This window comes from Penicillium manginii (genome assembly GCF_028828005.1).
Source record: "Penicillium manginii strain IBT 31320 chromosome Unknown utg000004l:1.0-7231830.0:1.0-7236170.0, whole genome shotgun sequence".
Classification (NCBI taxonomy): domain Eukaryota; kingdom Fungi; phylum Ascomycota; class Eurotiomycetes; order Eurotiales; family Aspergillaceae; genus Penicillium; species Penicillium manginii.
The window spans coordinates 6,242,107-6,268,022 of NW_026643105.1; the positions used below are offsets into that span (position 1 = coordinate 6,242,107).

The window sequence follows — 25,916 nt, forward strand, 5'->3', positions numbered from 1 at the left end:
GTGTCTATCACAACATGGCTGCCCAAAACGACAGCTATGATTATATCGTCTGCGGGTTAGATTGATTGGTTCTGGTGACTTCGGTCTGAAATTATCACTGACCAACGCAACAGGGGTGGCACATCTGGCTGTGTAGTCGCCGGTCGTCTAGCTGAGAATCCGGAAATCAGGGTCCTTCTCATCGAAGCTGGCCAGCATAATAAGGATCTGGAGAATGTACACATGGCGGGCGGGTAAGCTGTCTCCACTTGCCGGAAGAGCTTCCAGCTACTAATAAGATAGATGGTCAAATAATTTCGATTCAGAGACCGATTGGAATGTTGTCACTCCTCCGATGGCTGGTGTGGCCAATCGTCAGGTGAAATTGAGTCGTGGACGTTTCTTGGGTGGCTCCAGTGGCTGTAATGGTACACTTTGTATCCGTGGAAATAAGCAGGACTACGATGACTGGGGACTTGACGGATGGAGCGGTGAGGATTTCTTCAAGTACATGAGAAAGGTGATATCCAACCTCTGCGAAATTCATAGGAGCTCGTTTCTTACAAATTATAATAGGCGGAAACATTCCATCCCAAGCCTTGGTTTCACGCCGATAAGACCAGCCATGGCTACTCCGGACCATTACATACTGAGCCTCACGATCTAGCGCCGATTTCAAAGCTTCTTCTGGATTCTTTTGTGTCGGAGGGAATGCTACTCAACCATGACATGTTTAGTACCGGAGATGTCGCACAAGGATGTGGCCATGTCCCTCGCACTGTTTATGAGGGCATTCGGACAACAGGTGCAGACTTTGTGACCAACAAGAACCACCGAGGCAATATTACGATCCAGACAGATACCACCGTGGACAAGGTCATTTTTGACAAGCAAGGAGGCCAAGCCCGTGCGACCGGCGTTGTGACCAAAGCAGCCGATGGCAGCTCCAAGACGTTCTTTGCGCGCAAAGAGATCATCATTTCCGGCGGGGCGTACTGCAGCCCTGCAATCCTGCTCCGATCTGGTATTGGGTCCAAGGAGGAGCTGAAGAAGCATCAAATAGAATGCATCGTGGATTCTCCAGGCGTTGGAAAAAATCTTATGGATCATCTGGTTAGCTCCATACCCGAGTCCGTTTCGTTGAATTCACTGACTGATGACAATAGATTGTGTTCATGTTCTACGAAACCGAGAAAGCGGGAATAACTAACGACTATCACGTCTACCACGGCGATAACTTCGACAAAACCTACGCAGAATATAAGGAGAAGAAAACGGGATTCCTTTCCACATTCCCCTTCGGCGCCTTCGCCTTCGCCAGAATCGACGATCGACTCAAGGACGACCCGCTATGGAAGAATGCCCCTCGTCTACCAGGCCGTGATCCCATGGGTCTCACGCCCTCTCAACCCAACATCGAATTTTTCACGACAGAGTGCTATGGTGGCCCGAAGCAATATGACCAGTTCCCCATCGACCAGAAGCATGCTTTCTCGATGATCGCGGAATTGTTCGCGCCCAAGTCTCGTGGCTCGGTGACTTTGAACTCGACTAACCCCATGGAGAACCCTATCGTTGACTGTAACTATCTGGCTGACCCGATGGATCTGCTGGTCCTAAGTGAGGCTTGTCGATTTGGAAATGAAGTTGTTATGAAGGGTGCTGGAACCAAGGATATTGTTAAGGGTTCCTGGCCGCCTAACTTGAACCATCATACCTACAAGACAAGAGAGGAGTGGGTGCCCTACGTCAAGGAACATGCTACTACTTGTGAGTTCTCGATATGCACAATTTGATTTTGGTCGTAATACTGATAATTGTTCTAGGCTATCACGCAGCAGGTACATGTGCCATGGGTAAGAAGGATAACCCTATGGCTGTTCTGGATGAGAAGATGCAGGTTCGCGGTGTTTCCGGTTTGCGGGTTGCTGATTGTAGTGCCATGCCTACTTTGCATGGAGGACACACTCAAATGCCGGCGTACGGTCTTGGAGAGAAGTGTGCTGATCTCATTAAAGAGACATGGCGAATGAGTGGAAATGTTTATAGTCGAATTTGAGGATGGCAAACTGCCTTGACGTTTATGGGTACTGTATGTTAGTACTGTTAGTATAGATAGCGACTTGGTCAGTATTAGGGATATAACCATTACTATACTACTACTTCGTATGCTAATAGTACTAGGTACCCAGTACCCTGAACTGCTAAGATCAAGCCCTAGAGAAATCTTAATACCTAGGCAGGTGGTAGAATACTAGTAGCTTCATCGAGTGGCTAAGTGGATGGTATAGCTTTGGGGAACACTATTCCAATGTTGATTTTGGATAGAGCGCTGCAGAGAACGCCTTTGATTTTGAACTTAACTAGTAGTGTACAAAATACCATAAAGGTTGTAGCTATTGGGGTAATGGGAACGGGGTAAAAATGGATACAACCAAGCAGTGATAAAACGTTGCGGCGATCTATGCCAAGCTGAATGTAAACTTTTCGCCGGGCTGTACAAAGGTAGTGCCGGGTTTCTCCAAGGATGTTTTGAAACCACTGGCATGTCGACTGCGTAGACTGGTCACGAAAGTTTCCTGGTTGACAATGCAATTTGTTGGAAGAAGTGAATGTTGATATTCGACTTGAACAGTGAGGATTTGTTCGGGTAGATCTCTGACCCAGCCCATCAAGAATTTGTTGATCCCAGCAATTGTCTCCATGGCGACTTGGGGTAGTTTTTGGAGTTCCTCTCTATCGGTTTCTTGAAATGCGATCGGAATGATGATGTTTATTGGGACACTCCATACTTCTCCGGGGCGAAGTGATGTGATTTGATAGAATTTAGCGATCGGCTCTATTTGGCACCCCGGCCCTGGTGTCAAAACAATTTTGATCTGATTAAGGGACCCGGGACGTATACCAAGGCGAATGTGTCGAATGGCCTTGGCAACCCTCTGGGCAAAATGAATCCTTTTGCTGCCAATTTCTTCAGGATCATAAAATATATGCCACCCAGGTTGGCGATTCATGTGAATCAAAGGGAAATAACTCTCAGGCGTGATTGTGTGGAATCCAATGGCTTTATCGATCCAAGGTACTTGGTAGTTTGCGGGCGAAACCGAAGAAAGGAAAAATAGGTTGCAGTAAGCAACTCTTGGCGAAGCGCTGAAAATCCTGGAAGATTCACGAATGGCGAGTTCGAGGTTACGCTTTTTCGGGTTGCCAGCCCGTGAGCGATGGGAAAATATGTTGAGGGCGGCCTGAATGTTGTCCACGGAGTGAAATCCCAACGGAAGCAATAGCTGGAAGTGATTCGTGAAAGCTTCATTCACATAGCCAATCGAAATGCGATCCTGGCCTTGAATTGTATGCGAAGCCAGAATTGTTGATCCTAGGATGAACTGTGTCAGGGAGTTGCCAGGTGCCGCAGGCCTAGGTATATGATAAGTACAGTGACAAGCCAATCATAGCAACACTTCAACATACAAGCTATCGAGGAGAATAACGATATCGAGTGGCGCAAGGTTCGACGGCTCTGGCAGTGGAACAAAACTGACATCGGCAGAGACATCTATTGTGGTTGTCACGCTTTCTTTGCCAAAGCCGATTTGTGGAGGATTGGTGGTTGTTTTGACTCCAACAAAACCAATTGGCAGATCCATCGGACAGAGAAACTGTGACTTTTCCCAACAATTCGATAGATTTTTTCCATTGGAGGAATCTGGCAGACCTGGCAGCGAATCGCTGTAGGATCCAGAGCTCCAGCGAATCTGCAAACCATGGGGAGAATTTCGACGTCGGGCACGTTGATCTAGCTTCGGTGATTTGGTAGGGGTCTCTGGGATCTGCAGACTATGTCAGTAAAGAGCCAGACATCTCGGTTTCAAGGCACAGACAACCATTGAGTCGGAAAATGGATCTTCTAATAGGCTCCAAAGAGACTCTCTTGTGCCTTCGGGAAATCGTTGATAGTTTGTTCTTCTTTTCGTGACTTCAATCTGATATGAACTGCTGCTGTAAGACGGGGTTCTTGTCGATGTAGGTGGGTCATCAGTGCTATTTCCTGAACTGTATAGGGATGAAGATCGCCGCGGGATACGAGGATAGGACGTCGACGATATAGTGCTTCGAGAGAGTGTGAGTCTGGCTTTCTTGGAAGTGTCGGGCCTTGGGGTATCGTCATCCATCGCTGATCGATCCGGTCTAGACATGCTCGCTAGTGTGAACGGGAGATGCGTAATTCAAGGGCACTTCAGAAGTCTCGGTGCCTTGACCGGTACCACTCTCGAGATCAGAGCGAAGGCGCCTTTTGTGACGGTAGCGAGTTCGGCAAGAGAGCCAGGGAGGAGTGTTGAACCGACAGCTGCAGTGCTCAGAGCAGGCCAGGGCCACAGCGACCGCACAGAATAGAATGACGATAGGAACCAATACCAGGGCAATAATCAATGCAGAACTCTTGAAATCAAGAGATATAATATTGGACATCTTGGGATGAGAAGGTGTATGTGCGGTCAAAGTGACCTTTGGGCCGTGGAAGGCGATCTAAGCCGGCGCAAGCATGGCAGTGGCAGCAGTGGCCATGACCATATTGAAGTGGGAAGGAACGAGGAACTGTTCAAGTAGTAGCATTGGCTGGGTATATTTGAAGGCATCTTTTCTTTCTCCTCTTCACTCTTTATGTACGTGCGCCACTGAAGCCATCATCTCCTTCACCGATTCCAAAGTCGCCTCGTCCAATCGCGAGAATCTTATCTGTTAAGAATGTCAATTTCCGTGTCAGAAATCACTACATTGGGGTTTTCCTTACCATCTCATCGCCTGCACGATTGGCATTTCCAAATAGCATCGGATCGGAATTACTAGTCTCGATTTCAGTCTCGACTCGGCGAGCCCAAATTCCATCCCAATGCCAGTCACCGGGGAGCCGAGCCTGCGGACTTCCCCGTTTCAAATCACCTGGAGTATGTCCACCCCGACGATGGGCTTTCCATGCGTGCCACGCGCCCGGATTTCCCGCTGCCTCGACAGGTAACGAGTCCAGCACTTCCTCATCGTCAAATGTCGATCGGATATACTCCAGCAGCTCGTAAACAGGAACGACCGTCCTGGGTTGAACGAATTGGTCCAAATTAGGCACCTGTGCGACCCGAGCTGGTTCTTCTTGAGCCTCGGTATTGTCCTCGTTGCCAATCGGTAGATCTGAGACAGCGTCTGAAGTATGTGGCGTGTCCGATGGTTCTTCGCCCTCCAATCCAATATCGCTCTGCCTTGCCTCGGAAGGAGAAGCAACCTTCGCACTATTCCCGCTCACATTGCGCGACGAAGCTCCAGATGCAACGTCCTTTCGTGTCGCTCTACCGAACCAGTGTGGGAAACCATGGCGAAGACTGAAGCCACCCGGGGGTAGACGTTCCTCGTCGGTTGCACTGACGGGGTTATCACTTGCCGAGCTAGTGCTGAAGGTATATGTTGTAAGGGGAACGATCAATGGGTGGAAAACATCGGTCGCGAAGGTGACAAGTGGAGGTAGATCGGGGTAGATGTCGGGGAAGCGGATTTGTAGGCGGAGAACAGCGGAGGCATAAGGGCCTATGGTGGGAATTTTTCCGGTCAGTAAGGACCAGTGATTCTTTGAAGGATTCAACTCACCGGAGCGTACGAAGATGACACCATTCCAAAGCGTGGGGTCTCCAGGCGCGAGGCTCACGTAAACCCCTGGCGGTGCGGCATGCCGCAGGCTGGCACTGTAGAGAGTAAGGTCAGAGTGGAACTTGAAGGCTTGAGGAATGGGCGACTCTCACAATTCCAAATGCAATTGCTGCCTCCGAACGGAGGGAATGCAAGGTAGTGCTGTAGTTGACATTGTTCGAGGTGGTGCGGAGGAGAGAGTTGATGAATTGGAGTCCAAAACAACTCGGCTTATCACCTTATCGACTCCCAGTCCTTGGGGACAAGTGGGCTACCGCACATGAAGTATAGCAAGTATAGCATGGGAAAGGTCGTTATTCATGATTCGGCTAATCTAATAATCGTGATCTACTCAATATGACAATCTATCCAATTCTAGTCCTGGCTTCAACAATCCCAAATGAATCATACCTTCGCCCACTCCTTCATAGACACCACCCGCAACTCCTTCAATCCACCACGCCGCCAGGTTCCCAACTGCTGCTCCGACACGCCCTTCATTGAATTTGCAGACTGCCGAGCCGATATTCACTCCACTCTTTCCAAGGCCATCCGTAGCATCTAGCGTGGTTGTCACGATACGCTCGGTGATGCGGTGGGATCGTTCGTACTCATAGACCTGCCGGAGGAATACTTTGAAATAAGGTAGAACGAATCGCGCCAGCAGAAATATTTGCACAATAGTCGATGCAAGAAGTCTATGTAAGTATGACCTGGCGGGTGGTGGTTGTCTGCTCTCCGTAGGACTTTCTAGTCGAGCTAGATGTGACGATGGGCAGGTTGCTAGTGATGTTTTTATGGGTTCTGGTAAACGATGTTGTAGCATATTCGACTCTTCAGCACTCAGGTCTTCCGGGAGGGCATCTAGCAGATACATCAACGCATTTATGTAAAGCGACCGAGCCAGTCGGCCATCAGCTCTTGGTTGTTGTGCTTCATATCCTGCATTTCGGAGAAGATTGAACGCTTGGGAATAATGGACATGAGTCAAATGAATTCGGCTGAAGCTCAGTCAAGGTTCGATCTCACCTGGCACAACACGGTTCCACCGCAGGCCTGACTCGGTTTCGTACTTTGTGGGGTGTCCGCTCTCTTCTGTCGGAGGGCTGCTCGGGCCAGATGATCCAGATCCAGAGTTCAAGGAATCCAAGTCATCGCTTGCTGTCGGGGGCCGTTGTGTTTCTGTCGCGAGATTGCCAGAAATTTGGCTACAGTAAGGGAGATATGGCTCTGACGATGATGCCAGTGCATGACGCAGGGCTTCGCTCGTTATCTCTTTGGTATCAGGTCCAGCCCTATGAGACGGGTACAGCCGCAGCAGCCGGCGTCGGATTGATGCTGGAATGGACATCAGGGGGAGCCTGGAGTACTCCATTTCGAGGCTCTGGCGCTTGCAACTGCGAGCGAAGGGTGGACTAAATTACCACGAAACTTCGTCGGAAATTGGAAGAATCTGAAAATCCCAGCGATGAGGTGATCTGACAGATAACGGCCCTGCGGCAATTTTTCTTGCATGCGGATTGCAGTTTCACATGCTAGCGTTGGCGACTCTGATATGCCGATAAGAGTGGGGGCAACTGGGAATCCAATCTTGATCCCATCTCATGTCCTAGAAAATCTCAGGGTAGCGGGGCGAGGGCTTCCACGGAATCCAATCACTTGGAGGCCAGATAAACATGGCTGGTTGATCGGATCAAGTCTCATGGCTCTAAATCGAGCTAAGGGCTTCCGCAGTGGCCATTTCAAGCCACCGGCTTCAAACCAGATAATCTTGGCCAGATGTATGGAGAACAACTTCGGAATGCCTAGGCATCATTCCAATCTCATACCAGGGACCGGCAGAACCCCACCGCCATTTCTTGAAGTATACTTCAGATTTCTGATCTTCAATAATGGGGCCATTGCTCTATCACTGGACTGAAATTTTAGGAAATTGAGTTTAGATCAAGTTACGATTCTTCCCCGATGGTCGGACCGATTTTTACCCCTTTCAATCAAATTGAGGATGAGCTATATGGAGTGTTACTATTCCCTACTTTGCGGAGCATACGGCACAAGATCACCCCAATCCGTAGCCAGACGAGCTTAATCATATTGCTTTTGCAGTAATAATTCACTGAAATTTGTTGGTAAAACTGGAATTCCAAAGGTCCTGAAAGAGCGTTTTCTCGAGTGAAAGATCGATCTTGCACACCCTTCCACTCAGCTTAGATGGCAATGCACAATGATACGATCATCCTCTTTCGTGAGTAACCCACGCCCAATTTGACATCATTCGTGAGAAACGAATGTATTTTGGTTGAGTAAGACAAAAGGTCTCAAAGTCCCCATATTTCATGTTTCCTTGGACAGCCCAGCATTGACCAATTAATCATTTCTTTTTGCACTTTATTATGCACACCATGTCATTCTAGAGTATTCTAACAGTTAAACCATTCAACATATTAATGAATATTTTGGTCCACTGGCCCCATCGCTGCATGATTGGCCCATCTGTAGCAGATTCGCACCTTGTTTGAACAGATTGAGTCATGAACCAGGCCAGCCGAAGCTCTATTCAAGACCCCAATGGATAAATTGGGGGCTAGAAATCAACAAAATGCTTCAAATAATTTTGTCGATATTCTACCCCGTCAAATTGAATAGCCTATGGATAGGCTATAGCCTAAAAGGACTTTCCGTGCGGCTCCAGTCATGTACCATGGTACTAGTAACTAGTGATCATGACCCACGGGTAGGTTTGGTGAGAAAAAGTGCAGACATCCTTCGGGCCCAACAACCCAACAAATTCAACTACACTCAAGGAGTCACAACACGTCACTTGCACATGAGACCGAGGATCCAGGATTTTGATCAGAGTAATCAATGAAGTAAATTCCATGGATTTGATATAATAAAGCTATTCTCCTGTTTTGTAGTATATTCCATATCGCTTTCCCTCCGAGTCTTTCATTCTATTTGCCGCGGCCTTTTTATCGCCGAGCGTACATTCTTATTCATATTCTTTCTCGAAAATGGTAGAAAATGAACCCGCCTCTAGAAAAGGACATATTACAGAGCAGCCAATTACTCTTGACAATTGGCATCGCCATGTCAACTGGCTTAGCACGACGCTCATCCTAATTGTACCCATCTTTGGGTGCATCGCCGCACCTTTTACCCCATTAAAGCTACCTACGGCTATTTGGGCCATCGTTTACTATTTCTGGACAGGATTGGGCATTACTGCTGGATATCATAGACTTTGGTCACATCGATCATACGAGGCGTAAGATTATTTGTTCCGTTTGTGTCTTCCCCGCGCATTTCTTAATTGAACTAATCCATTTATTCGACCAAGTGGTTTACCCCTCCGTGTCTTCCTTGCCTGTGTTGGTGGTGGCTCCGTACAAGGCTCCATTCGATTCTGGAGTGCCAAACACCGAGCTCATCATCGATGGACGGATACTGTTAAAGATCCCTATAGTGTTCGGAAGGGATTGGTTTACTCCCATCTCATGTGGATGGTTCTAAAGCAAAACCCGAAAGAGAAAGGCCGAACAGATATCTCGGATTTAAACCACGATCCAGTTGTCGTATGGCAGCACAAGAACTATGTTTCTTTTATCTTGATATTTGGGATCTTGTTCCCGATGTTCGTTGCCGGTTTTGGATGGGGTGATTGGAAGGGCGGCCTGTTGTATTCGGGCGTTCTGAGATTTTTCTTCGTACAACAAGCAACATTCTGTGTTAACTCTCTGGCACATTGGCTTGGAGATCAGGTCAGTTGCAACCGAATCTAATTTCTTTTACGCACTAACACTTCTTAGCCTTTTGACGACAGAAATTCGCCCCGTGATCATGTTATTACTGCCCTTGTCACTTTGGGTGAGGGCTATCATAACTTCCACCATGAGGTAATGATATTCTAGTCCTCGCTTTGCTATTGAAGTGCAACATTTCAAGGCTAATATATGTGCAGTTTCCCTCCGACTATCGCAACGCCATTCAGTGGTGGCAGTATGATCCAACAAAATGGTCGATCTGGATGTGGAAACAACTAGGCCTGGCCTCCAACCTCAAGCAGTTCCGGGCCAACGAAATTGAGAAAGGACGCGTGCAGCAACTACAAAAGAAGGTCGACCAAAAGCGAGCTCTTCTAGATTGGGGCACTCCTCTAGAACAGCTTCCCGTCATTTCCTGGGATGATTTCGTCGCCGACGCTCAATCTGGCAAAGCGCTCGTCGCTATTGCGGGCGTGATCCATGATGTGACTGGCTTTATTAAGGATCACCCTGGTGGTAAGGCCTTGATCAGCTCTGGAATTGGCAAGGATGCCACGGCTCTATTTAATGGAGGTGTTTATAACCATTCCAATGCCGCGCATAATCTTCTGTCTAGTATGCGTGTTGGCGTGATTCGAGGCGGAGGCGAGGTCGAAATCTGGAGAGGGAGAAAGATGAAGAGGCAGGATATTGCTGACGCTTGATGATTGTACTTCGAAGGTGGGCGATGTAATGTCTTAGACTACACAAATAGAAGGAGTGATTCACACACCTCATAAAGGCTAAGCCACCCCGACCGAATCCCCGGGAACCCCAGAATAGAAAATTCGAGATTTGAGATCTCAGCAGGGAACCCAAGTCAAAATAGCGGTCTCCGTGGCACGTTTCTAGGATTGGTTTTTAATTATCCTCCAGCTTTCGCATTTGAGCCGTCTCGATGTGCTGGTCTAGGATTTCTTTTGCCTTATGCAATGACTAATTTGACAATATCGATGCCCGGTCTTTCCATAGGAAGAATAGTTTGCCGAGAAAAAGATCTTTGCTATAATATTAGTATTTAATGAATAATCTTTGTAGGGCCTAAGACAAACTCACTCGAATGGTTGGTGCCTCGTAGTAAATGCCACCTAGCAGCCAAGTATTACTTCAGGCCATCCAGCCCCGCAATGCGGGCTCTGAGAACCGAGAAATTGTAAGACATACGTTTTGAATACGAGGACTCAGCCGCAGGTCCTCGAATAAGAAGCCTTATGTCTCAGTATGGCTCCCCAGGTTTTCTCGTGTTCGGCTGCCTCGGATAGGTCCTAACCTGGATCATGTGGATCTCTCAGCGATTGTCTAGTGCCGTGCATAATTCTTCTCGTTTCTATTCTACTTCTATTCGCTTGTAAAATGCAATGTCTTGTTAAACTGATTGGATTTGCTCGAGTACATTATTCAAGTTACTTTCTAACCGACTTTTCTTCTGCTCGTCCACCGGGACAGCTTACCATCCCTGGATGATTGCCACCTACGAGAGTAATTTTCTTGGAGTCATTCAAGTTGTTAATAGTATATAGTACTACTAGTAGTATATACTTCGAGTTATTGTATACAAGATTTCAACCCCCATAAAGAGGCGCAGTGGTTCGACATTCAAGTTCAAAGAAAACTGGTTTTTTGAAGATTGGGTGCAGTTCAGCCGTATTGCAATGCATGGTGGCTTTGAATGCTGAGGGTATTTATTGAGACACGAAATGACGCCACTATGCAATGTAAGAGAGCCAAAATGGTCCACTGAGCTTCTGGGCGGGCTTAGCAAGCTCGGTAATTCCAGATCTAATTTTCAGGGTCTCGCCTAGTACTGGAATTGCGTCTACTGGTTTTCAATACCTTTGAATATAGTATTGCATCAACAGGTCTTTCGCTCTGTATTGCTTGCCTGTCAGATTCATTTCACTACTGGTAGATTCCAACTTTGACTCAATTAAAGGCCGATTATAGTCAGCATCAAAAATTACTCTTTCTGGATGGTAAGATCTGATCAACAGACCCACTTCTTCACATAATACGCGAGGCTACCAGAGAGCCTAACGAGGCGCTTTTGTAGGCACGAACAGCGTCGGTGCTCTTCTAAGACACCTTTCTTAGGAATGTATCATGAGATCAAGCCGATAGGGCCTAAAATTAGGGAAGAAGGGGGCCTAGATTGATAGATGGGTAATCTCACAAAGACTAGAATACGAGAAAGGCTCTAAATTCCTTCTAATACATTGCCTTTGGTAGTTATAAAAGATCGCTTCTCCCTCCCCCATACTCTTGAAAAATATTCTTCAACACTCTCATCATAATCAACCTGAAACATCCTCAACTCATTCCAAAAACAACTTCTATAAGTTATTCTATTTCATCAAAATGAAGTCCGCAATTGCCACCTCCCTCCTGTTCGTCGCCACTGCCATTGCAGTCCCCCTCGAGGCCCGCACAGCCGCAACCGTCGGTTTTGCTCTCTCGAATGATCAGAGTGGCGCATATTCCGGCGTGACTTTCCCCGCGGATGGTGCCGACAGGACCATTCCATCCCTCTTCGGCTCCGCCTCTGTTGGCTCTTCTGGCCACGTCCTTGCCTCGTCCGCCCAGTTGACTCAATTCCCGGGTACGATCAGCTGTACTCTTAAGAACAATGGCGCTGTCCTTGCTACTTTCACTTCCCAAAAGACCTACGCCGCTCTCGGTGGCAACCCCGCCAAGGCCATTGTTGTCAACCTTGACCACGGTGTCATCAACTGCCGAGCTTAAACGACCTATTGAACTATTTAATAGAAGACTTCTGGGGTCTTCCCGGGGCCGGGGATTCCGAATTTAATCTAGTCTATCCTTAATTGTTATCAAGATACATATTGTGTTATTTGTGAGAATTGAATCATTTTATAATTGCTAGAAACAGAATCTTATCGTACTACCTCCAGGCTACTACTAGTGGATCATGATATCATTAATAGTCGGATCATGCCAATTGGAACTTGAAGATTCCAGAAGAATCTGATAGTAGCTTGGCATAAAATAATTTGACCTGAAACTCTGATTCTAACGTACTAAACTAATACTAGTACTTAGGTATAAAATGATATTGATTCATTTCAAGTTTACAATAAACCTAAGTATCATGATCTAATAAAGGTTCTAATTAGCGTTCAAGATTACTATACTACCCTGGTCTTCCACCTGGCATGTTATTTGATGCACCGAGTGCCGAGTCGCTACCAACTCATCGAGGATCACCCATCGCTCGGTTTGAACCTTCCGATACAGCATTCACTGCGTCACATCCTGATAAATTATTTGATTAGATATTACATGTTATATAGTGCTCTCTAGAAGAGATTTGGGATAGTAGTTGGAAGATGTATGAACCTTCAAGTTGCTGTCAAATTTACATCTAGGCTCGGTTCACGTTAGCTTTGTTTCCACTTCGCCTATAGATCACCCCCCCCTCCCCACCTACTCCACCCACCCACACACGAACCATCCTATTCTGAGCAAAAAAGCAACTCCGATAGGGGGAATCGAACCCCCGGCTGCCGTGTGAGAGACGGCGATGTTAGCCACTACACCATATCGGATTAATTGATGAAATCTAATCAACTTTTGGCTTTATGAATCTGGTTTAGTCTAGTGAGTCGCTTTGCGTGGTAGTATATAAGACTCGACCTCCCCCTTCCTGACCGACACTCCCCTCAATTTTGTTTTTTGCCCCTCTGCTCCGGCCTCTGTAGCTGAGGCATTTTTTGCTATTGATCCGGGTCGCAGAGCTCCGGGACTTCGCCACTCCCTTTTCTCTAGCCCTCGTTGTTGTCGGCTTCTCATCGCTTCTCGTGACATCAATCTATCACGCTCTCGGATGGACTCCCTCTGCTAGCTTCAAAAGCGGCACGCAAAATGAGCTAGCCCTTTGTGACATTGAATCTTGCGCTCACCGCCAGAGCGACTGCGACCGTTTTGACTGTAATTTCAGCTCGGCTTATTTGAGGGCTAAGCAGTGGCATCGAACGTCGACCAAACATCCATTCTCCTCCACCCCCAGCCGCTGTTCGCGACTCGATTCTGAGACCACTCGGTTCTAAGACCCGTACTGTTCCGATCGTCATCACCACACATGCCCCGGGCCCAGAAGCTTGCTGGCTGCACGATCTACTGACAGAGACGATAAGATGGGTTTGCATGCGTCCCTAAGACACGATCATGCCTGAGTACGGGTTGCATTCTTGGGATTGATTGGCAGATACCTGGAGATAGAGTTTTGTCACATCATTTGATGTCTAATTTGGGGAGCTAGCTCTCTGCCTCACTCTTCTGGGCGGCTGAATAATTGAAAACCAGCATTCCTAGAGTTCCTCGACTGGATGTCGAGGCACACTAATATGCAATCGGCTGTCTGGGATTGCGTTGAAAACAGGCTACGACACGTAGACACTGGCGATATGAGTAGCTCTAGTCATAATGGCCCTGAGTGAGCCTTGGAACCATCAGTAGTCCATTGAATATTTCATGAATATGATTTATCTTTGCCTTATAAACATTAGCTACCTTCAGGATTACCGGGCCACACCTAGAATCTAGAAAGTAGTAAGAGTGATAGAGGCTACTGAACGGATTATTGAGCTTGACTAGGAGGTTCATAATCTGCGAGACGGAGTTCCTTTGCCAAATTGCTCGGAGCTAGACTTCTTGAAGACGATGTAATAGCTCCCTTTCTCTAGAGTAGCTTAGGAATATCGCGATGGTCTCTGGAGAGCGCATCCGTAGCAGCCGCCCAGCGCATTAACGTCCGCTCCCTTGTCTAAGAGAAGCTTGAAAATCTCTTGATGGCTGTCCTTTGACGCGGCCTGAGAGCGTCGGGACAATTGTTACGCTCCCGGTTCCAGTGTTCGCGCTCTGCGCGTCAACATCCGCTCGCTTGTCTAAGAGCGGTTTGACAATCTCTTGATAGCCTCCCACTGAGGTGGCCTGGAGAGAGTTCCCATAATCGCCATTTTCTGCGTTGGCATCCGCTCCCTTGCCTAAGAACAGTTTAATATATTCTTGATAGCTACTCTCCAACGTGGCCCGGAGAGCGTTGCTGCAGCTGCTGTCCTGTGCTTTGGCGTCCGCTCCAGCCAGGAATAGATATTTTTCTGCTTACGATTGAAAAATTACCAAAAAAACAGTGTGGGTAGTAAGTCTGCTGCTAACTGCTACTAGGACATAAGCCTGCATTCCAATATTGTGTCATCGCCCATGTTTCTCCACGTGTGGGAAACACGAAGCCCAGCCGCAATAAATAATCGTTCAAAATCCCCCGCCGTGCGCTGCCGCGCATCGAGAATTGACAGCACCTGCAGATCTAACCTGCTGGTAAAACTTGCCCCCCAGTTAGCGAGAAGTGGATGTGGAGCAAAAAATGTATCGTTATCCTCGACTCGGTCCCGAGCTTGCTGGCTTGCGTAGACGGGCAGGAGGATGTGCTCGCAAATCAGTAACTTGCTTTCCAGCGACATTGCAGCTGTCAAGTTGTTCAAAATCTTGCCAACCATGGAGTCGTTCCAATTGTGCAAAATATGACGCAAAAAGTAAACATCGGCACCTTGCGTGGCTTGTGGCTCGAAAAAGTCTTGAGCGAGAAATGTTGCTCGACCAGACTCAGCAATGTCCGAATAATCCGCGTGCAAAAACTAGAAAAGATCGGGGTCAGTAGCTGGGTGATAGGCCTCCCATCTACAGACAATGCGGATGGTGATATTATTTTGGACCAATAAAAACGAATAAACCCACCGCGTCAAAATTCTTCTCAGTCTCAGGAAGGTCTTGTACTTGGAGATTCAAATGGCCATACTGCCTCAGGAATGGCAACGTTGCACCACCGGCTCCCCCTCCCACATCCACTACCAGGGCATTCACACGTTCTTGTGCCCAAGGATATACTTTCAGAGGAGTGAGGTGAGTACATGTATTGCATAGCGCCAACCTGTGAAATGCACTTACGAGATAGGTACTGCTCCATGTTGAGTCCCTTGCCGGTAAACGCGATAGCCCCTCGAGCGCCGAGATCCGGTCGCACCTTTTGCCACCATTCGTAGATATTTAGATCGGTGTCGTAGGCTAACTGAAACCCTGACTTCCTCGGGGAGCCTTTTTCCACTTGACTCGAGTTGAGTGCTTCCCATACTTTGCAAGAGGACAATCGACTCTCGTCGGCACTAGTAGTATTTCACAGATAATTCAGATTGAGTTCTTGTAGAGCCGTAGTCGAGAGTAGAGCGTAGGGAGATGTAAAACACTGACCATAAGCCTATGAGGGCTCGTCGTGACTCTGATTGAAACAACAGAGACAACTCATTATTGGCATATACATCCGGCGCTACCTCCTGGAATATGTGCAAGTTACATAGGGCCTGCATGCAACTGGATAGTCTATCCTGATCAATACACGTTTCGCGCGCCAGTTGCTCAACGTGGCATTTGTGTCCGTCGAGTATGTTGACTATATTGGCCTGGGAAATAACGAAAAGTGCAGTTAAATCATGAAACTATTCTCAAAGTCGACATGAGTTTTTGGACCGCCATTTTTCAATAGAAAGGAGGCAACGGATCTGTTACGTACGTTGAACATAATGTCATGCATAAGTCCCTCCGGGTCACAAAGCGCTTTCAGCATGAAGCTAGCGCTGGAAATACACTTCAACGCTCGATTTACTTTCGCGTTGTAACGATCACGCTGGGGGTGACGAACAGGGGTCATCAACTCAAGTGGCGGATCATCATGGTCCCTGAGATCCTTTTGAACTATGTCAATAGACGAGTTGATTAAACTTCGCAGTGACTCAAGAGAGTCCATAGATCCATTCATTCCAATTGTAGCAACGTAGCTAGCCGGGATATGTTGTGTAGATGATTGTTTTTATTTCTCACTTTGAGGAGCATGAAAATAGAAACAGATAAATGAGGATGGGTAGGGGATATGACTTACGAAATAGATCACGGGACGCGACAGTGCACGGGCATGTTATAATACTAAACTTGGTGCGTTCGTTCATGTGAAGGAGTGAAGGTAAGGGATTGGCAGCATATATGCATGCAGGATTACCTAATGCGGGGCAATCTGATCTATACGACTGATCTGCATACTTGCTGCATCTCTTCTTTCAGCTGATGCTGCATCCTCAACGATCGAATCTAATTGCCCTCCATGGCAAGAGTCTCCTAACTCTCTAATTCTCTCATGTTCTCCCTTGACTTTTCGGTTGATCTTCCAAATTGCCTGTCATATTATAAATATCACTGTAGTTGCTAGTTAAAAACGAACAAGACTGAATTCTTTTCTGATCCGAGATTGAATATTGTATGCACTTAGTCAAATTGCTCAACTTTGATATTGACGGTCGCATGTCAAATTGCTATTATTTCTTCACCTTTTCTCTTTGTGAGATATTGGCTTGTGTGCATAATCCCCTTCTATCTGCTATCTTTATGCAGACCGCATAGCTTCCGACAGGATTCTAGTGACCGGTTTAGAACATGATTCGAAGGCGCATGACGCACTAATGCAGTAGCTCCATCTTGATGTCTTTATCGCAGTTCTGTCGAGTCAGTTCTGTCAAGTCAGTTCTGTCAAGTGCGTTCTGAGTCTTTCATTTGCTAAAATCTGGCTAGGTGTCGTCACTCTCTGCGACGTTACAACCTACTCACATACATGGGCGCAGTTATGAAGAAAAAAGCTGCAAAACTTAAAATTTAAGACCCAAGTTAAATAAGCGTCGATCGGGACGTGTTCCAAAGATAATAAAACATAATAAAACATAACGTAGTCCACGGCCGACCTGATAACTTCAAAACATCATACTAAATGCTATTTTTCATAACTTCATATTTCAACCCCAAAGGTCAAGACTGTATTCTTAGGATACCAAAGTGTTTGATATAGCATGTTTAATATTATCATTAGGTTGAGAAATATTTCCAAGTGGTGTAATGTTGATGTATTCATCTACATCACTCGATCGGAGTGTATTTTTGGTAATATAGGTAAATAATCCTTTTCAAAATATTTGAGTCATGCTACACCGTTTCCAGTGCTTAGAACTCAGATGCTACTAAGAATCAAAGTTAAAATGCTTCTGGTTGTTGATATACTATGACCTAAAAAATCGCATTTAGTATGGTGTTTTGGGGTTATCAGGTCAGCCGTGGATTACGTTAATAAAAGATAATAAGATATGATAAGAGAATGCGAACTATGTTTAATAATCCAAATTCGCCATAACTAGACCCACCTTCCAAGGTTCGACATAACCTTATTTTTACCCAGGTGTTCTGTGCGCAACTGAATGTTGTATATGCTCAGCAGCATCAAGGACGAACAGCCTATCACTAGATCATAGATTTGAAATTTTCATCACTTTTTAGACATGAATTGTATTGCGCGTTCGTGAAGTGGAAATGATAGCCTTGGAATGCGTGAGATATCTTTAGCAGCATGTAATATAACGAGATCATATCCAACTCTATATGATAGGTTCGAATGTTATGACGTGCGGTTTAGGCGTCATAATCGACTTGTCTTCACGAAATCCCAGCTCCCAGACGCCCTTTTCTGTTGATAAGCGATACTCGGTGCATATTTTATATATGAAGAGTTTCATAGTCAAATTTGCGAAATTGAGACCAATGCACTGCCGCGCCCCACAGCCGTATTCCACGAGGGCGTGACGATAGTCTGCCCTAGACAAGTCGTTGAAGCGCCAAGGGTGAAAGTCAAATCCGCTAAGTTCTTTTTTGCCATCAGATAAACGCGACCACACTGGAGAATGAATGTTGAGACGGGGCCAATCGATCGTGACATGAGTCCCAGCCGGTATGTGGAATCCGTCAATCGTTTTGTTCGAAGATGCGTATTCGCATAAGAGAAAGCCTGGGCTATATGTCAGAAATACCGCAACTTTACACCTTTAGCTGACTAGAAGAGGCACTTGCGTAAAGCTGGACAAAGCCTGCGAGACTCTCTACAACAAAGGTCCAAGAAGGTATTGCCTTTCGCTACGTAGGCGGATGCATCTGTTCCGAGTACGACCGGACCATTGGCATTTGATGTGGCCATTGCTTCGGACCTGAGATCATGCTGGGCCTCACGGCTGCTGGCCATATTGAGGAGAAGAAAAGACAGGCCCGAGGCGCCAACATCAATATTCTCAAAGAGGATCTCGTCGATAGTTTGCAAACACTTAAAGGCTGATAGTAAGCAGTCGAGTACTTCCACTCTTCTTGAGAATATTTTTACTCACCTCTTGCAAAGTTACTTTGTTGTCGTTCTTAACAGCGTCGAAAACAGGCACTAATGGGCAGTGAAGGTTCTTCTGTAGCCTTAATGTCAGTCTCGTAGCTCAGTCTAATATATAGGTTTTCGCTAGAAACACGAACCGCCTTGGCCAGCTCTACTGCTCGCAGGTTGAATTCCTCAAATTCCCGGATATACTCATTCAGCTGTTTATTCGTCGCGGTTGGTAAATAGGCATATATTCTGTACACTAAGTGCGCACTCAAGAATGCTTTTGAACCTAGCATGCTGCGAACTTGGAACAATTTGATGAGTTGCCCAAGTGCCTAGCAAAAGATAATTTTTTAGCATTACGAGATGGCATTATCGGGTGAAATAAGACGGAAGGAATAATTAACCCACCTCTTCTGTAAGAATCTCCCCGTAGAAAGCTCTAGCAACAAATCGAAGCTGAAGCTTAGGGAAATATCCTGACACTTCTGCTCCGAAAGACTGAGATTCCGGGGAGGTAGAACATTGTAGAGACCTCAGCAAATCATGAATGTCATCGTGGAAGGCGGGCATGAGCTTTGTGGTGGCAGCATGGGAAATGATAGGTTCGAAGAGAGAGCGAATATCTCGCCACTTCTGGCCATTTTGTAAAGCCACGCAGTGGCCGAGGAGGCTGCAAAATATCTCAGCATTTTTCTACAACTTCAAGGCGAGGAATACTTGCCGATGTACGAAATAACCCATATTTCCGTCGGGTACCTTCCGATGTTCTTGAAGAAGGATTTTGGTCAAAATTTGCAGTTACAGTTTCGCATATCTTGGTTTTTGGGCATTACCTCGAGCATCCCCGCTGAAGAAACTATGAAGGTGCTCCGGCTTAGACAGAACCACCTCCTTCTGCCCGCCATTTTGGATGATGTATGGCTTCCCTTGCCCAAGGGCATTCCCTTCATCCGATATTTGTCTCCTTCAATATGAAAGTGATCAAGACGTTAGATCATGGATATCAGTGGTATGGTCTCACTCTACCAACCCATGGGTAAATCGGCGCACACGTGTGTCGCCTCTCACCTCCGCCATTTTGAGCCCATTATCGTCTCTTGGAACATACTGTTTGGAGTAGGCTATTAGGTTCAATCAGTCGAATTTCAGTGAGCTCACATCACGAACCGACACAGAAAATGCTCGAAAGATGAGTGAAAACGCAACTGATAGGCCGAGGACAATACTCGTCGCCGTGAAAATCTCGGACAACATGTTGGAAATTTCAGTTATAGTATTTTCCAGTCGCATCTATGTGTTAATATGATGAATTCACGTATTGAAAAGATGCAAGTCAAATGACGGGTGACGAGGCCAATCGACCTTTATTGTGAGAACTCAGACTCTTGCCACTATACACCGCCGGTTCAATTGCACCGTGGAGAGAGAAAACGCCTGCCCTCTTGCGAAACTTTATCAGCCTGCTAATTATATGGAGGAAATCTAATCCCTGCGACTTAAGTTTCCATCAATTGGCTTCTTATTGGCCTGTGCACTGCTGAAGCGTTAGAAATGATGGGACGATGAGACATGACTCCACAGTGTGTGGTGTTCAAATGGCGGTCAAAGGAAATAAACAAATAATTTATAACTAAAAAGCAAATTGCTCAAAACTTACAGATAGTAAAATTAGAGTTTCTGAGGTATCAGCTTGTTATGTCAATCACGGAGGAGGCTTCGCCCTTGCTTTCTGGACGGTGACATATGTCCAAGTCTAACATAGATGCAGCTTCATAATCCAAAAAATGCGAAAAAAGATCATAGAAATGAGGAATATCCCGATGAAATTGCTAACTTACTCATAATGACAACAATTATTCTTCCCACGGACATTTTATCAACAGAGCCTAGAAAACGCGGCTCTTATGGCTCTCTTCTCACCCATATCGTCCGCGCGTCCCTTGATGCCGAGGAAGCCGTCCATATCTTCGCCTCTCTGCTCCTTGGAACTCATCAATCGGGATTTTCGAAATTTGATGCCCATGTTGGCGACACAGCTTGCCATATTCGGGCAAGCCTCGTGCGAGAATTATACATGTCGTGCAAGAAGGAGGACGCCGAAGGCTATGCATCGTTGCTTTCAGCGATGGCGGTGCATTTTAGACGTATCCGCAAAGCTGCCGAGATAACTTGCTTTCAGTTGACACAACATCGTGCGAACCCTGTAGTTGTGGGTTTCAGTGCAAAGCAAGACACTCTTGACAATATCATTAATGCTCTCTGCAGCCTAAAATTGGACGGTATCTACAATCGTTGCCCCTCCATTCTTCATTGATTAATGTGAGAACTCATTCTAACTTACTCTCGCAGGCGCCGACGTCGATAAAACTAAATCAATCTCTACAGGCCCTACCTTCAACAGAAGTTTTCTCCACCCACTTCGCTTCTTCGACTCGCTTGAACAGCCGGTAACTTCGGTCCTTCCAAGCGAACCAAGTCATCTGATCCGTTTTATCATCTACTCATACGTTTTGTCAAAGTACAAGCGGTTCATCATGACGAAGAGCGGGTTAGGATGTCGCTTGGATCCTAAACTCGCCTGTGAAGAGGGCCTACGCTTAATAAAGCCGTACTGGAATATCCAGAACAAAGATTACCGGGATGCCACACCGAAACCAATCGTGGAGGAATTCAATGCCCTCCAGGCATGGCTGTCTCAGTTTGGATGCACCTGGCTCAGGTCTCTGTCCACTGCTAATCTCGGGGGATTACTACATGCCAGGTAATTAACTATTGTGATTTTCCTTTTGATCGTCCCCATTCCAATGTGCAATTATTCTTTTTCTTTCTCATTCTTTCTAGTTAATTTTACGACCTGCTCCTGTTATCTGATTTTGTCGTTATGCAATATTGTGGTTAAACTTTCATTCACAGTCCAGCTAACTTCTGATACCAAGACTCGCTCGGTCGTCTTTCCGAAAGTCTGTTAGGGGACAACATGCAGCTGCCTGCTTCCCTGCATTTTTGTTACTGCGGGATCTATGGGCGAAATCAAGGCCCACTATGTTTTTGGTAGATCGATTTTTCTGTTCACACGGTATGCGGGGACATAAACCATATGAAATCTAACTGAATTGACAGAAGCTGACATGACCGTGGAAAGGCTCCCATTACCGCCTTTTGATCTTCGAGATAGATGCGATCACACCAAGTAGGCAGCGCGGAATGCCATTGACAATTCAATGGAAGCTCACTGAAACGGACACCGCCACACTAGCTCGCGAGAAAAGCGAAGCCTCTCCATGCCTTGTTCTTGTAGGAAACAGCATCAATGGTAATAATGAAGAGTATATTGGACGTGTTTTGGACACAGAGAAAAACAATTCTCTCAAAAATGTCAGGCACCACGATGATCAGGATTGTGATGACTTCAAACGCCATTCTTCCAAACTGGGTGCTGCTGATTTGGACAAAATCCTTCTAGCTAGTTTTGGCGCGCACAAATCTTATTGCATCCCACGAAAAGTTGACTGGGACGAAAAGCAGGAAAGAGAAATAATTCTGTCCAACCTGGGCTCCCACTTTGAAATGGCAGAGTTCAGGCAAATGTGGGAGATGAACCGCGAAGCCATCAATGAGCTCGGAGCCGGTCCAGACAACCTAGAGGTGTTTAGACTACAGCACGTCTTCACTGAGACTAGATTCGGCGTCGGTGAACTGATCCGATCATGGGCTCGTGACGATAACTTGTCCCCACTGCCAGTTTGATAGCTTGCTCCAGGGGTGATTTTGATTTCGGGAGACAAAACAGCTTTCCCGTAGAGATTTTCGGAATGAAAATTAAAGCATTATATAGAAGCAAAGCTGAGCTACAAGGTGGTACATTTATCTTTTGAATTGAATGTCGTTTGGGGTAGATATCAACCGCTGAACCTACGTGGTAATACGTATCGTGTGGTGTGTCATTCTACTTCGCCCCCGCCCCCCTATGTGCATGGTGCAGTCTGTTACACCTTCTAAGCCATTCTATATAGCATATAATAGTACTTAAGTGCCTCTAGAACTTTAATATTATACTATAATCTTAAAATAGCTAGATAGCTTAACTTCTTTTTATTCAAGAGCATATCTTATTTTCTTTCTACGATCCCTATAGTATCGTAAACCAGGCCCCAGTTTCCGAGGACGAGCGTGACATGCGACTGGTCAGTAACTTGGTTGACTCTCATGTGGTACTCAATTCCTTGATTTGCCCCATTAATGCTAGGAACACGGATCGCGTTGACTGCAGCGATGCCAGTACTCTGAGATATTGATTTATTGCGATCTCCATGAAAAAGCACCGATGGAGGCTAGTTCCCACCGCGAACAAATTAGTTGATGCGCTCCGTTCGTTAGGGCCCCTTGTCACGAAGACTCCACATTTGGTGCGTCAATTAAACGAAATACCATCACTTTGGTCCCACTGCGTTGATTTTGGCTCCCATTGATCAAATAACTCTTCTTTCTTAATCCATCTTCCAGTTCAATGGCAGAGAGGCAAATTGACATCCAAGGACTGGTTCTTGCGTGCATCTTGTCTGCGTTCTGCCTGCGTAGGCTTCGTAATCTTCCCTGCTAACGGACACGAAAAAGATATCCGAGGTTGCTGAGGTTCGCCAAAATCACATGGCTACCAGATACAATCTGTCCAATAGCTCCGTGTTATATAAAGCTGCATGAAGGGAAGACGCTTCGGCCGTCCAATGTTGCAACGACGTCAAGAAATCCATGCATCTAGTCCTTAATACAGTGTACAGTATTCATTACAATTATTCGTTCAGTCTCATTCTCACCTCAGCTCACCTTCAAATTGCCCTCAACTCACCCCGCTCTTTTATCCTCCTCCAGAATAGTGACATGAATTCAGTCCGTTTTGATTCCGCTTGATCTCATTCTTCCTGCATCGTTACTGAGCCATACGGATATAGCTTTATCTGATATAATCACTATATGCTGTACGGAGTATTTGGAGTATGATTGATGTTTGACTAACTGTTTCAAATTCTAACTGAGCGCAGATCCCGCATTCTTGAGTCTCAGGGGCGGGGGTTCTCCACAATTCCCTGGCTTTCCTTTGGGGCTGTCGGCCTATTGCCGGCATTTTATCGGAGAGCTGACTGTATGAGGAGATATTTTCAGGACAAATGCTGTATATTGTAGAAGACTACATCTATGAAGTATTTGTAACCCGCGACAGGGGTTATGGCAAGTAATTTCAAGGTCTTGGAGACCGGCTGCGTAGAAGGAATCCCTTTCGAGACCCAGATATAAAAAGGGGCGAATTTCTCCGATCGGTATTGCACTCAGGTCATCCACCACGAACCCACTACCGTCCTCAAGAAGTTGAGGCATCACTTTTGCCAGAATCATGAAGCTGTCTCGCATTCTGGCAGTCTTTCTATCCCCTTTGATATGCACTGTATCAGCAGCGGATGTGAAAGCATGGAAGTCTCGCAATATCTACTTTGCCCTGACTGATCGAATTGCCCGTGGAAGCGATGATACAGGTGGAGATGCTTGCGGCAACCTTGGAAACTACTGCGGTGGCACTTTCTCAGGATTGGAGTCCAAGCTTGACTATATTAAGGGGATGGGCTTTGATGCAATCTGGATCACCCCTGTTATTGCTAGTGAGTTTGTATAGTTCCTCAGACTGTTCTATCGTCGACGACACAACTTGGCTAATTGCGTTAACATTGTACAGATGCGCCAGGCGGATATCATGGATATTGGGCGCAGGATCTCTATAGCATCAATGAGAACTATGGCACCGCTGATGATCTCAAAAGCCTAGTTGATGCTGCTCATGAGAAGGTAAGTACAATTTGCGGCTTTTTCTCCGGGCCAAGTTGGAAGGTACTGACTAGCTTCGAAAATAGGGAATCTATGTCATGGCAGACGTAGTTGCCAACCACATGGGAGGGCCAATCAGCGATAACAAGCCGGAACCATTGAACCAGGAGAGCTCCTATCATTCTGCCTGCACAATCGACTACTCAAGCCAGGAAAGTATTGAAAACTGCCGTATCGCATCAGACCTACCTGATGTGAATACACAGAGTTCCGAAATCCAGGCTCTCTTCCAGAAATGGGTCAAATGGCTCGTCACGGAATACGGTTTTGACGGCTTACGCATTGATACCGTGAAGCACGTTGAAAAGGAATTCTGGTCGGCCTTCTCCTCAGCTGCCGGGGTTTACACCATCGGCGAAGTCTGGGATGGTGACCCAGACTACCTTGCCGGATATGCAAACAGCATGGATGGCCTGCTTAACTACGCAGTCTACTATCCTATGAACAGGTTCTACCAGCAAAAGGGCTCTGCCCAGGACATAGTTGACATGCATGGTCAAATCGATACCGCTTTCCCTGATCCCAGCGCCCTGGGCACGTTCCTGAGACAATCACGATAATGCGCGATGGCTGAGCGTAAAAAACGACAAGTCGCTTTTTAAAAACGCACTCGCTTACGTTATTCTCGCCCGGGGCATCCCAATTATCTACTACGGCACCGAACAGGGCTACACGGGCGGCAATGACCCCGCAAACCGCGAGGATCTATGGCGCAGCAAATTCAACACCGATACGGACTTGTACAAGGCCATATCCCTGCTCTCAGCCGCGAGAACGGCAGCTGGTGGCCTTGCTGATAACGACCATGTCCATCTGTACGTCGCAGAGTCGGTATATGCGTGGAGCAGGGCAGGCGGAGACCTCATTGTGGTCACATCCAACGGTGGATCTGGGTCTGATGCTAAACCCTGCTTCGACTCTAGGAAGCCCGGTGGGATGTGGAAGAACTCTTTTGGAGAGGGGACGATCACCGCCGATGAAGGCGGACAAATATGCGTCTCTATCTCTAATGGTGAGCCTGCGGTGCTGGTTGCGAGTTCTTAATTGAGAATTACAAGTCTGCTCTAGTCAGGTCTTCATAACCGTCATGACCGCTTCGCTGCAGCGAGTTTAGTGTCCTGTTATTTTCTGTTACAAGATAGTTTTTGAATTCTGAATTTGGTCAATTTTCTTGCCCCGACCAAAAGAACTCGAAGTTCAGAAGGTCGATAAAGCCATTTGAATATGCTTGTTAGTGGCTTGGAAACTACTTTTGCATCGAAACCGAAATAATACGGCGTAGTAACACCAGATAATTGTTTCACTGTCCGACGAAGTAGTTAGTGGTTGAGTCACTCCGGCAA

At 46.5% G+C, this 25,916-nt stretch overlaps 10 protein-coding genes across 10 annotated transcripts; 5 read left to right on the forward strand and 5 right to left on the reverse strand.

The window, feature by feature from the left end:
- Nucleotides 1-14: 14 nt before the first annotated feature.
- On the forward strand, nucleotides 15-2,038 carry N7533_006034 (GMC family oxidoreductase; the record flags this gene model as incomplete). The annotated part of the gene is made up of 6 exons (XM_057102684.1): nucleotides 15-55; nucleotides 114-233; nucleotides 283-499; nucleotides 556-1,092; nucleotides 1,146-1,749; nucleotides 1,806-2,038. 6 exons carry the CDS (start codon nucleotides 15-17, stop codon nucleotides 2,036-2,038), a joined length of 1,752 nt encoding a protein of 583 aa, XP_056962314.1.
- A 403-nt stretch (nucleotides 2,039-2,441) lies between these two features.
- Nucleotides 2,442-3,626, reverse strand: N7533_006035 (uncharacterized protein; the record flags this gene model as incomplete). The annotated part of the gene is made up of 2 exons (XM_057102685.1): nucleotides 2,442-3,396; nucleotides 3,451-3,626. The coding sequence occupies 2 exons, from the start codon at nucleotides 3,624-3,626 to the stop codon at nucleotides 2,442-2,444; spliced, it is 1,131 nt and encodes a 376-aa protein (XP_056962315.1).
- A 541-nt stretch (nucleotides 3,627-4,167) lies between these two features.
- On the reverse strand, nucleotides 4,168-4,449 carry N7533_006036 (uncharacterized protein; the record flags this gene model as incomplete). The annotated part of the gene is made up of 1 exon (XM_057102686.1): nucleotides 4,168-4,449. One exon carries the CDS (start codon nucleotides 4,447-4,449, stop codon nucleotides 4,168-4,170), a length of 282 nt encoding a protein of 93 aa, XP_056962316.1.
- A 57-nt stretch (nucleotides 4,450-4,506) lies between these two features.
- On the reverse strand, nucleotides 4,507-7,003 carry N7533_006037 (uncharacterized protein; the record flags this gene model as incomplete). Its single annotated transcript, XM_057102687.1, has 7 exons — nucleotides 4,507-4,575; nucleotides 4,648-4,716; nucleotides 4,772-5,553; nucleotides 5,614-5,708; nucleotides 5,766-5,907; nucleotides 6,064-6,618; nucleotides 6,682-7,003. The coding sequence occupies 7 exons, from the start codon at nucleotides 7,001-7,003 to the stop codon at nucleotides 4,507-4,509; spliced, it is 2,034 nt and encodes a 677-aa protein (XP_056962317.1).
- A 1,663-nt stretch (nucleotides 7,004-8,666) lies between these two features.
- N7533_006038 (acyl-CoA desaturase) lies at nucleotides 8,667-10,120 on the forward strand (the record flags this gene model as incomplete). Its single annotated transcript, XM_057102688.1, has 4 exons — nucleotides 8,667-8,920; nucleotides 8,993-9,413; nucleotides 9,462-9,548; nucleotides 9,614-10,120. 4 exons carry the CDS (start codon nucleotides 8,667-8,669, stop codon nucleotides 10,118-10,120), a joined length of 1,269 nt encoding a protein of 422 aa, XP_056962318.1.
- Nucleotides 10,121-11,810: 1,690 nt separating this feature from the next.
- Nucleotides 11,811-12,194, forward strand: N7533_006039 (uncharacterized protein; the record flags this gene model as incomplete). The annotated part of the gene is made up of 1 exon (XM_057102689.1): nucleotides 11,811-12,194. One exon carries the CDS (start codon nucleotides 11,811-11,813, stop codon nucleotides 12,192-12,194), a length of 384 nt encoding a protein of 127 aa, XP_056962319.1.
- Nucleotides 12,195-14,632: 2,438 nt separating this feature from the next.
- N7533_006040 (S-adenosyl-L-methionine-dependent methyltransferase) lies at nucleotides 14,633-16,468 on the reverse strand (the record flags this gene model as incomplete). Its single annotated transcript, XM_057102690.1, has 6 exons — nucleotides 14,633-15,106; nucleotides 15,207-15,316; nucleotides 15,417-15,631; nucleotides 15,717-15,799; nucleotides 16,036-16,217; nucleotides 16,402-16,468. The coding sequence occupies 6 exons, from the start codon at nucleotides 16,466-16,468 to the stop codon at nucleotides 14,633-14,635; spliced, it is 1,131 nt and encodes a 376-aa protein (XP_056962320.1).
- A 1,919-nt stretch (nucleotides 16,469-18,387) lies between these two features.
- On the reverse strand, nucleotides 18,388-19,953 carry N7533_006041 (cytochrome P450; the record flags this gene model as incomplete). Its single annotated transcript, XM_057102691.1, has 6 exons — nucleotides 18,388-18,651; nucleotides 18,713-18,784; nucleotides 18,849-18,911; nucleotides 19,108-19,369; nucleotides 19,768-19,820; nucleotides 19,867-19,953. The coding sequence occupies 6 exons, from the start codon at nucleotides 19,951-19,953 to the stop codon at nucleotides 18,388-18,390; spliced, it is 801 nt and encodes a 266-aa protein (XP_056962321.1).
- Nucleotides 19,954-20,542: 589 nt separating this feature from the next.
- On the forward strand, nucleotides 20,543-22,446 carry N7533_006042 (uncharacterized protein; the record flags this gene model as incomplete). Its single annotated transcript, XM_057102692.1, has 4 exons — nucleotides 20,543-20,978; nucleotides 21,049-21,460; nucleotides 21,636-21,775; nucleotides 21,842-22,446. The coding sequence occupies 4 exons, from the start codon at nucleotides 20,543-20,545 to the stop codon at nucleotides 22,444-22,446; spliced, it is 1,593 nt and encodes a 530-aa protein (XP_056962322.1).
- Nucleotides 22,447-24,088: 1,642 nt separating this feature from the next.
- N7533_006043 (uncharacterized protein) lies at nucleotides 24,089-25,617 on the forward strand (the record flags this gene model as incomplete). Its single annotated transcript, XM_057102693.1, has 4 exons — nucleotides 24,089-24,350; nucleotides 24,425-24,534; nucleotides 24,600-25,068; nucleotides 25,121-25,617. The coding sequence occupies 4 exons, from the start codon at nucleotides 24,089-24,091 to the stop codon at nucleotides 25,615-25,617; spliced, it is 1,338 nt and encodes a 445-aa protein (XP_056962323.1).
- Nucleotides 25,618-25,916: the final 299 nt, after the last annotated feature.